The sequence below is a fragment of the Ziziphus jujuba genome, chromosome 1 (assembly GCF_031755915.1).
Source record: "Ziziphus jujuba cultivar Dongzao chromosome 1, ASM3175591v1".
NCBI lineage: Eukaryota > Viridiplantae > Streptophyta > Magnoliopsida > Rosales > Rhamnaceae > Ziziphus > Ziziphus jujuba.
This window is the reverse complement of record NC_083379.1, coordinates 14,503,170-14,514,576: the sequence shown is the minus strand read 5'-3', so window position 1 is coordinate 14,514,576 and position 11,407 is coordinate 14,503,170. Positions and strand designations below refer to the sequence as shown.

The following is an 11,407-nucleotide window of genomic DNA, read 5'->3' as shown; positions in this document are numbered from 1 at the left end:
TTCTCTTCTGTCTTCTCCCCCTCTTCTTTCAATCTCTTCTCTTGTCTCTGGTAAACCCTAGCTCAGCTGTCACTCTCGGTCACCATTCACCATCTCTCAGGCCGATGAGCACCTGTCCTCTGCCATCTCTCGGACAACGGTAATCTCCCTTATCTTCCATTCTCTCAATCGCAATCTCTCACCATTTAACCCTCTCTTGTAGATCTCTTCACTCCCCTCTCTCTCTCTCTCTCTCTCTCTCTCTCTCTCTCTATCTCTTGCTCTAAAATTCAATCTCTTTCTATCTTTTTAACTCTCATCTCACTCTCTCACTCTCTCACTCTCCAATCTATCCATTCTTAGCTTGAGGTAGCTGTCCGAAACCCTAGCCTAGACTGTTAGACATTGTTACTCTACGGTGGGCCGGTAGCTGTGAGACCATCAAAAGCCTCGATTACCATCATCTGGTCACCAACGATCACGTTAATTCGAAGGTAATTTTGCAAATTTCTATTTTCCCTAATTTTTTTCCTTTTAGGGTTTAAGTTCTAAGAAATCACTATTTCAAAATTATATATTTTTCTTTGATTATCTCCTTAATTCTGAAATATTAAATGTTTAATGATTGTTGGATTTTAATATTAAAGAGAAAATTGGCCATTCAAGTTGAAGGATTGAAGGTGAGGCAGGTCCGTGGCTTGTGGCTGTGTCATTCTCGTGGGTGGCTCTGTGGCCTGTGTTTAAAGCTGTAATAACTTAAGGTAAGTTGTTCTTTTCTCTTAAACTCTCACTGGCTGTGGATGGATAAAGTGTGATTGCATAAATAGACTATAGATTTTGCTCTTTCTTTGTAATTTTGTGAAGGAAATAATCGGATTAGCTTTTGTGAGACTGAACTGTCCGTGAAATGTTGAATTGTATCTGTGAATTGTCTTTGAAACTCTTTTCTATGAAGTTTTGAATTCAAATTGTGAGATTGCTTGCATTTCAGAGTCTTTGTGACTCCAACATTTTTGAAATTGCAATTTTAAACATGCTAGCTTATATTTCAGAGTCTTTGTGACCCTGAACTCCTAAAGTTGCCAATTTTAAACAAGTTAGCTTTAATTTCAGAGTCTTTGTGACTCTGAATTTCAGAAATTGCTTTTTAATTGTTAGTTTTTTTTTTCTTGGAACTATGGAATATTGTGCAATTTTTGAATATTGTGGAATTGAAATTGTGTAGTCGGAATTGTGCAATTTTTAAAGGTTAGCTTACATTTAGAGTCTTTGTGACTCTGAAATTTTGAAATTGCTATTTAATTTGTAGTCTTTGTGGAATTGTGGAATTTTTTTAGTTGCTGTTAATTTTGAGTCTTTGTGGAATTGTGGAATATTGTATGCTTGGTCCTGAATTTTTGATGTATATTTGGTCATAATGCATATTTGGTCCTGGATTTTTGATGCAGATATTGTATTAGTGCATATTTGGTCCTGGATTTAAATGGAAAGTTCTAATGTGAATAATGCATGTAGTTGGAAAATTTTCATGTGGCTGAGTATGATAGTTTGGTTTAGAAAAAATGTATTTTGTTGGTAGTTGCTATCAATTCCGAAAACATGCTAATTGCTGGTATGGAAAATGTATATTGTTGGTAGTTGTTGGTAGTTGTTGGTAGTTTGGTTTAAGGATTAAAGGGCTTGGACTCGATGGTTCTATGTTATTATTTAAGGAAGCAAAACTATTATTTGCTGTTTAATTTATTATAATTTAATTTGATTGAGATTGTGGAATTTGTGGCCTTGAGTTGTTGTGTAATTGCTGTCTTGTTTCTATTTGTTTCCTCTTATGTAAACAGTGTCCTAGTTATGCTTGATATGGATCCAGATTTCCCATCATCAGTTAATGCACCTTCCTCTCAAACCCCAATAGGTCAAAATCCATCACCATCACTGTCAAACCCTACACCTTCCGATGCCAAATCTACATTACCTCCACGACCTCCATTAGGGAAAAAAAAAACCTTCTAGGCCAGCAAGTGATGTATGGGATCACTTTATCAAAATAGAAGGTGGTGATCCTGATGACCCTAGACGTAAATGCATTTATTGCCATAAGGATTATGCATGTGGTTCTAAGAAGTGTGGAACTAGTATCCTAAGGAATCATATGAAGCAATGTCAGAAAAATCTTTATAACTCAGATGAAAAGAAGCAAAAGACCTTAACTTTTGATAAGAAATCCGATGGTAGTGGTAGCAATTTGGTAGCTACTATTTTCAACAAAGAGGCATGTAGGATGGCATGTGCCAAAATGATAATTTTGGATGAGTTACCTTTTAGTTTTGTAGAAGGCCATGGGTTTAGACACTTTTGTAGTGTTGCATGTCTTAAGTTTGATCCTCTATCTAGAAGAACCATTGTGAGGGACATTTATCAATTGTATTTAGATGAGAAATTGGCTTTAAGATTAATGTTTGTTGCAAACCAGCAAAGGGTTAGTCTTACAACTGATACATGGACCTCTATTCAAAATGTTTGTTATATGTCATTGACTGGCCATTATATTGATGATGATTGGATGTTACATAAAAGAATTTTAAATTTTTGTGTGGTTCCCAATCATAAAGGAGAGGCAATTGGAAAGCTAATTGAGGTTTGTTTGCATGATTGGGGTATTGAAAAAGTGTTCACGCTAACTCTTGATAATGCAAGTGCAAACAATAATGTAATTGCATATCTTAAGAGGAAAATGGTACATTGGAAAAATTGTATATTGAATGCTGATTTTTTGCATATTCGATGTAGTGCACATATTGTCAATTTGATTGTGTGTGAGGGTTTGAAAGAATTAGATGAGACAATTGCTAGCATTCGTAATGTTGTGAGATATGTTAGATCATCTCCTTCTCGATTGCAAAAATTTAAGGAGTGTCTAAGTCAAGAGAAAATTGATAGCAAATCTTTAGTATGTTTGGATGTTCTAACTAGATGGAATTCCACATACTTAATGTTAGAGTCAGCTTTGAAATTTCAAAAAGCTTTTGAGAGAATGGAGGAGGAAGATGGACATTATGCTTCCTATTTTGGAGAGGATGATAGTGGTAGAAAAAAAGTTGAACCTCCTTTAGCTTGGCATTGGGATGATGCCAAAGTTTTTGTCCAATTTCTTAAGGGCTTTTATGATGTAACTCTTAAATTTAGTGTCTCTTTATATGTTAGCTCCAACATATATTTCCATCAAGTTTCTTCCATACAAAAACAATTAAATTGCTTCTAATTGCAGCAGTGCTTGATCCAAGATATAAGTTGGATTATGTGTTATTTAGCTATGGGATGCTTTATGACAATGATGAAAGCAGGGTTACTGAATTGACAAATGGTTTGAAAAAGAATTTAATGAGGCCGTATAATTGGTATAATGAAAAAGAAATGGGTTCAGATGGTAGTTGTCAATCTTCCACTGGTGTTGAGTCTTCTGGAACTAGTTTGGATAGTAATAACAGTGAATTAGAGCATGCCAACTATGCTAACCAGGTTTGGATTGCTTATTTGAAGAAGAGAGAACAAAGCCAATGTAAGGAGGTAAAAAATGATGTGGATAGGTATCTGGCCGACTCTTATGAATCTGGTTAATTAAGGATTTTGATATCTTAAATTGGTGGAGGGTTAATGGAGAGAAATACCCTGTGTTAGAGAAGATTACAAAGGATGTCTACGCCATTCAAGTCTCCACTGTGGCTTCCGAGAGTGCTTTTAGCAGCGGAGGTAGGATATTTGATCCTTTTAGGAGCTCTTTGCCTACTAAAATGGTGGAGGCTTTGATATGTTGTCAAAATTGGTTTAATGCTTCTCCAAGTTTTGACAGATTTTTTAGAAGAGATGGAGTATTATGAAAGTTTAGATGCAGGTAATGTAATATGCAATTGAGATTATTTTCTATTTGTATGCATATCATATTTTTTTTTGAATGTTTTTATAATATTAGCTTATGTTTGCTGTTTGGTGTCACTCCAAGACCTATACCAAAGCCAAACAGTAGCATTGAGTCCAGATAGCAGCAACAAAAAGGATTGATGGTGCATTGAGTGGAATCAGTGGATGTACTTGAAACTTGAAAGCTTATGAGTTTTGACAATGATGAAAGTAACTCTTTTCGTTTTATTTTTCATTTCTTAATAATCATCACATTGTTAAACTAATAATGTATTGGTTTAATTTATTTTGGTGTCCTTTGTGATTGTAGGTTTTGTAGCAATGGCAATGAAGGATTTGGCAGTGCTAATTGCAGGTTGCTTATATTTTTTTTTTCTACTGTTTCTTTTATGTTTACTGTCAATGTATTACCATTTCTCTTAAGTCATTTGTAAAACTTGCTTATTAGTTGCTTTGATAGTAGTAGTTATTATTTTTTTCTTTTTTGTTTCTATCTCTTTGGGAACGGATGGGGATGTGAGATTGTTATTTTGATATTTGTATTTTGTGTCTGCATTTCTGATTCTCAATTTTGGTGAGTGGCAGTGGCATACTGGCATTGCATTTCTCAATTTCAATTTTCCCTTTGATATATATTGAAGTTTTGATCGTTTCATACCTAAAAAGATTTGTCATTTCATACCTAAAAAGCAAAAAATTTGCCATTTCATCTCGTACCTAAAAAATTTGCCATTTCATTTCCGTTGGATAGTTTTTTAAAAAATTTTAAACCTTCAAAATAATTGAAAAGCAAAACTAATGAAGGTAATTTCTAATTGTATATTGGGCAGGCCAAAAACTATAGGTCCAAAAATAAACCCAGACCGATTAGCTGAAAGTATGACCAAAATTGTAGGTCCGAAGATAATTTCTGGCCCACTAATTCGAAAACAAGCCCAAAATCGAAGGCCCAAATATAAGTCCAAATAGACCAATCCGAACCCGAACCAAACCGGCCCGTTTATTCAGTTAAATGCTTGGTTTTCCATTGTCCACGGGTCGGTTCGGGTTAGTATTTGTGGATAATCGAATAATCAGTTCAATTGGAACTCTCGGGTGGAACCAATCCAAACCGAACTGTGCCCACCCCTACTAGGTGTTAATTAATAGTAATTTTCTGCATGTATTCATTTTCCAGTACCATATTCACATGGCTAGGTCTGCACTGGATGAGTTATCAGATTCTGGTGCATTTACAAGAACTGCATCCACATTCCGTAACTCCATATCACGAGAACCAAACTCCAAGTTTCCAGCAGAATCTGGGAGATATCATCTGTGCATATCATATGCTTGCCCTTGAGCTTCCAGGTGCTTGGCATACTTGAAGATTGAAGGACTTGAGAAAGCCATCAGCTTTATTGTATGTTCTATGGTTTCTTAAGTAGTTTCACAATTTAAGACCAAAATGATATTGTTTATTCCCTCATTGCTCAGGCAGTCGAATCAATATGGGAAAGAACCAAGAAGGGTGATGAACACAAGGGGCGGGTTGTTCCTACTACAGATACAGACAACCTGGAGCAGAACCGAATAGAGCAAAAAGTATTAGAGAACTTTATGAGCTTGCAAGTACAAACTACACTGGAAAGTACACAGTTCCAGTATGTTCATCTCTATTTAGGGTTTTGCTTTCATTGATCTGTTTTGCTTTTATTGTTGCAGTTGTTCTTTTCTTCTACGTTGAAATTTTCTAAATATAAAAATGTTGTAATGCTCTGTGGTAGGTTCTATGGTGTAAGAAACTCAAGACGATTGTAAATAATGAGTGTTCAGAGATAATTCGCATGTTTGATGTCGAATTAATGATATAGCAGAGAATCCAGCTTTGGACCTATATCCTTGTCACTTGCAAAGCCAAATTGATCGAACAGATGAATGGGTATACAATTTGATCTATAATGGTGTGTATAGCTGTGGTTTTGCTAGGAAACAGGAGCCTTATGATGCGGTGAGCAATTTATTTGTTATATGTAGTTAATACTTAGGCTTCACGTCAAGTCATGTGTTTAAAATGGCTATAATTTATGAAGCGTCGGACAAATGTGAGGAGATACTTGGAAAGCAATGATATATATGTGCAATGTAATTTCTAAAACAGATATTTGACTGTTTGTCACTCTTATAAGATTTGATGAGGCATTTATAGATATTTATTAAGTGCTAGAGTTGCCTTTGAAAAGCCAATCTCGTGGTTACTGTCGAACATAATATGAAAGAATGGTTACCAAAATCACCCTTTCACTTTTGTCTGTGTCTTTAATCCTTCTACTTTTATCCAATCTTGGATAAGAATTGAAATCTTGAGAGCAGTTTAAAGCAATCAAAGAGGAGTCTCTGGTAATAATAGTCAGTATATGGTCACAAGAGAAGAAGATTTTGAAATGAATTCAGGCAAGAAAGAAACTAGGCATTGTCGAAATCAGCAACGTATTATTGAATAAATTTATGCTTCCAGCAATGCTGGAACTTTATTTTGAGAGAAGTTGGAAATTTGATTCATAGCAGAAGTTAATTTTAACGTTGTAAGAAAACAAGTTCACAGCATATTAACAACGTAAGTACAGAATCAAACTTCTACACTTGCAAGAAATAGGAGGCAACAGGGAATGATACACAGCCACCACATGGATAAGATAACAAAATGTACTCTATACTGTGCTGAGAAAATGTAATCATCCAGAAAAGTTACCTGGAAGAAATTGGAGAAATCAGGCAACAGAGCAACGTATCAGGCCATCCTCTGGAAATGAATACAACACATCTTCAATGTGAGATATCTTTAACTTTCAAAGAGAGGTGAGTCTTTGCAGGTCCATTTCATGCGTTGTGCAAAAAGCATGTTGCAATTCAAAAGGGCAAGTGAATATAAACTCGAGGGCAACCCGCTTTCCAAAAATGAATCTATATCAGGACAGTCATTTATCTGTATACTCTGAAGACATGGAAATGTGTTGTCTAAACTTTGAGTCCTTGGAAATGAAGCTACAAGTCTTTGACATTTCGAGATCTCAAAGATGGAAGATTATCAGGTAAGCATTCTGCATTTAGCTTTGGACACCTTTCTAAACAAAGATGCTTCAGATGAGGAAAAACTCCACCTTGACCGACAAACAATCGCTCTTTCCACTCTGCCACATCTGAAATTCTTACATTCGGTAAACATCTAAATCATTCTCTCACAGAACCACCATTTGAATAAAACTCATCACCTATTCTCTCCAATGAATTGAATCCTATAATAGTTAGGATCATAAGAAAGGGTAGCTCTCCAAAAGTAGATAGCATGTAACAATTTCTACAGAACATAAGTAAGTACCTTGATAGATGAGAAAAATGAATTATCCACCTCCCAAGTCGGGAATCTTGTGCCTCCATAACCTCCAATAACTAGTTGCTCGAGGTTTGTGTGAGGTTGGAGCCCTTCAAGTATCTCTTGCTTTTTGTGAATCATCAGTGTCGAACTTGGTGCTCCATACCAACCTTAAATCCATATTGTACTTTTTCTCCTTCAAAATGACCTAAAAAGTTTTTCAAATATCATCAACATTTTGCAGCCCTGAAATACAAAAATTTCTAAATACATTTTGGAGCTGTCCTAATCTTCTGATATTGCAACCATCATGTTTGCCGACAGTAAAAGCTGTTAATGTTTGCTAATCTTCCATGTTAAATAGTTGATGTGGCATCCCTTCCAAACTGCAGCACCATTCATTATATTGATGGTGCAAGTTTGTTAGGTTGACCATGGTGCTTGGTAGTCTCCAAAGTTTTTATACATCCCTGCAATAATAGAGTTTGCAAATTGTACAAGCAGAATGTACAAGGTATCATCTTAATCTTTGAACAAGATAAACCCAAGTACCTTAGATGTCAACTTATGAGTTTTCTACATTTGTTCAGCAACAATGAAGGCAAATTGTCAAATTCTATCAGGAAGTTTTTAAGTGCAGTCTTAGATAAAATCCAGGTGTTTCAACCGTTTCAAGTTGCAAACTGAATCAAGTTACTCTTTGTTAGGATATCCACAAAGAGAGAGCACTTTTAAAGAATGAAATGTTTGCAATGTTTCACAATTTACTAACAACTTTTTAGTTTTGTTTCTCCTCTATAGGTCCTAATTATAGAACGTCCTCAAGGATTTGTTTTCATATAAAGCCTCAAGTTCCTTACTTTGTTGCCTTTTCTTCTTATGTATGACAAATGATGAGCCTTTCTCACGAGGGCATCTGAGTACTTTTCCTACAATCTTAAAAAAGTTCTCCTGAAACAAATTTTGCTACATCTTTCACAAGGTTATGCATGGCAATCCTCCTTCCATCAAGTAGAAATAATAATCTTAATGCTAAATCATTGAAGTGCTCTCTCCTACTTCTTCCACCCTCTTCCTTTTGTCTGGTTGTATAAGATCTTCTGATATCCTCAGTAAAATTAATTCTTCTTTTGTAAAATTGCAACCCTAGGAAATATTAAGCAATAAGCAAAACGTTTTAGATGTATAGGGAGATAATGGTAACTCAACCATAGAGCTGGAAGCATATTATTCTCCTTTTCATCCAATTCCCAAATGTTATTCTTCAATATATTTGTCCATTCATCTGGATTTAATTCAGAACGTAAGAGACCAACTAGTCGTTTTACGGCTAAAATAAGACCTTTGCACTTTTTAAAATTTGTCTACCTATTACTTCTAAATTTGGATGTGCCCTTGACTCTATATTACTAAGGCATGTTTTGCAAATAACAATCAGCAATCTTCATTGGATATTAGTTGCAAGTTACGACTTGGAATGGTACCCATCACTGATGCCACATTTTCAATTCTTGTTGTCGCAACGATTTTACTTCCACATGTTCCAGATTCGAAAGGGCTCTCTAAGGCATTCCAAAGATCACAATTCTCGTTCCAAACATCATCTAGAATAAACAGAAATCTTTTCCCCACCAAAGCTTCCTTTAATTTAGCTTGAAGTTGATATGGATCTTTGACATGGCATGTTTGGGAAGTTACTGTCTTAATAATTGATTTTGTTAATGTAGAAACATCAAAATCATCTGATACAGTAACTCTGTTTGAGATCATAGTTATTCATCACTCTAGCATCATTGTACGTAAACAATATGAACAAGGGTGGTCTCGCCAGTCCCACCCATATCAACTATGAGAATCTCAGATATCTTATCACCTCCTAAAATAATCTGACAGCAATGACCCAACAATGGCCTCTTTGCTACCTTCCCTTCCATAAGCATCAGAATCTTCTACCAGTGTTGGTGCTAATCTGTTCGGATGTCTTTTTCTAGACAACTTCTATCAATCTAAGGACATCTTTTTGTTTAACAATATATTCTAGTCTATCAATAACCTCCACTAGTTTTGGTTCCACTCTGTTGTTAAATCTTGTGAACCAAGTTGAGAAGAGATTTTGTACAAGCTGACTAGTAATGTTTGCTTCCATGCTCACCTTCCATATCTAGCATCGCAAAGCTTCAGTGTTGATTTTGTCTATCAGGTCCTCTGCATCATAGGTTGCTTATTTGAGCTTATGTAGCAATTTCTTGGCAACTGGATTTCCGATTTGCTTCTCCTCGACATCATTGACCACTGAATTAGCAGAAAACAGCATAATGTTAAACTTCTTGAGCAGCCTATCATTCAGTTTCTTTCCCTTTATGAAGTCAATCACTTCCTTAGAAGCCATCCTCTCAAACAACACCTGAAGGGAAACTGAGAGAAAAGTGGAAAATGAAGGAAATTAAGAATCTCTCAATCGCAAATTAATAGAGTTAATTCTGAGTATGTTTTAATTTATGAAATCCAGAGCATCCAACTTTTATTTTTGCACATACAACTGTTTAATTCTGATAAGTTAGTAGTCAAAAAGGTCAGGAAAAATACGTAGAAACTGAAAAAACTAATATATGGTGCACTGCATGAGGTTTCTTAGGACAGAAGAAAGTAATATTCGTGTAAACCCCTTAGATTTTCTGAGGACACTATAAGATTGACTATTCAATATTTTCTTTAAGAACAGAACACCCTAGAGTTGTCTATTTCCTGCAAGATTGAATTTTTGAGTAATCCCTTGTCTTTTCTTTAATTCAAACCTGCAATTGATAAGAGTTGAGTTGGGGAGGGCTGAGGACACTATATTAAGATTGAATATTGAATAATTTTAAAAGTAAATATAGTTTTATTAAATAATTAATTGAGGAATAAAAAATGTTCTTACAGTTTGCAGTGCATGGTTAGTGTGTTCCTGTGAAACAAAAGAAATCATGTCAACAGCATTGAGTTTAGGTTGCATTCCACATATAATTTTGTAAGTTGAAATTTTTTGTTGCAATGAGGAAGTAGGGTTTATAGTTACTTATAATATCATTGGAGTAAAGTCAAATAAAATTTCTGCTTGCCAATTTATTAGCTTTCACCAATATAATGATATTCAATGCAAGCACAAAAATTGTCTGTTGGATTACTGTGAAAGTTGTACCTCCAATACAAAATCACTCTACTAGAGGCATCACTCCCTTTATGCAATTTTGTATACATTCTTTTCTCTACCTTTACAGTTATTTATGTATTTATTTTTTATTCCCTGTTACTGAGCTGATGAATATGTCATGGTGAATTTTTTGGTACTTTCTTTTTCTTTTTTCTGAACTCATTAATAGAATAGAAGAAAGTATGCCTATGCAATCATAGAAAACCACACTATCGCTTCAAGAAAATATTTCTGCCATTCCCCCCCCCCCCCCCCCCCCCCCCCCCCCCCCCCTTTCTAGTTAATAGAAACTGTTTCTTGTCCTCCAAGCAAAATCTCTTTTCACTCTTGTTTGGTTCTTAAAGCGTTGTTTGTGTGCTTTGCAGTTTCTAGATATCAGCTGTCTTCGGGAACTTGCTCAGTGATAATATTCAATGCATTGGAGGAAAAATGGAAAATTACGTCAACATACCCTCATCATTATTCCAGACGATGTTGCATAGAGAATTTTTTTTAGCCACAATGTTCTCGATTTTGGTTTTGGTTTTGTTTTGGTTTTTTTGAATAGGATGAATCAAAACATGATTATTTCTAAAGGGTTCTTTGTAAAATTTTATATTTCTGTTTTTTCACAGAACTTCCCTGCTTGGAAAGGCCAAGGGACGAAAAAAAGGAAATTGATCATATTTTTCATCAACTTTTTTTCCTCTTTTCTTCCTTTAGATACAAATTCAAATCTTAAAAAAAAAAAATACACATATATATATATATATTAAATAAATAAAATTTAAAGCTAACACAATTTTTAATTTTGACAAATCATCATACTAATATATTTTAACACAACAATCAAGTACGAACTATTTTTATACCAAAAATCAAATCGCATAGCATTTGAATCACGAGGAACATGTATAAATATTGACAATGTGATTCATTTGAATAAACAGAGATACAAATGAATCATTGTAGTTCAACTTGCTCCCTCC

The 11,407-nt window shown here is 34.9% G+C and overlaps 1 protein-coding gene and 1 pseudogene across 3 annotated transcripts; both read left to right on the top strand.

Annotated features, from left to right (window-relative positions):
• LOC125420632 (zinc finger BED domain-containing protein RICESLEEPER 2-like) lies at positions 1-4,374 on the top strand. 3 transcript variants are annotated; one of them, XM_048467296.2, is made up of 6 exons: positions 1-139; positions 343-473; positions 627-3,726; positions 3,827-3,868; positions 3,977-4,104; positions 4,205-4,374. In XM_048467296.2, the coding sequence occupies exon 3, from the start codon at positions 2,129-2,131 to the stop codon at positions 3,236-3,238; it is 1,110 nt and encodes a 369-aa protein (XP_048323253.2). In that variant the 5' UTR covers positions 1-139; positions 343-473; positions 627-2,128; the 3' UTR covers positions 3,239-3,726; positions 3,827-3,868; positions 3,977-4,104; positions 4,205-4,374. The 3 variants fall into 3 exon arrangements, with proteins under 3 accessions (XP_048323253.2, XP_048323252.2, XP_060669786.1); XM_048467295.2 differs by having other exon boundaries at positions 646-3,868; XM_060813803.1 differs by having other exon boundaries at positions 627-3,868.
• A 661-nt stretch (positions 4,375-5,035) lies between these two features.
• Positions 5,036-6,093, top strand: LOC107419130 (uncharacterized; annotated as a pseudogene).
• The last annotated feature ends 5,314 nt before the right edge of the window (positions 6,094-11,407 follow it).

Coding starts and splice junctions, on each gene's coding strand:
- LOC125420632 (XM_048467295.2), top strand. CDS start 2,129: ATGAAGCAATGTCAGAAAAATCTTTATAACTCAGATGAAAAGAAGCAA.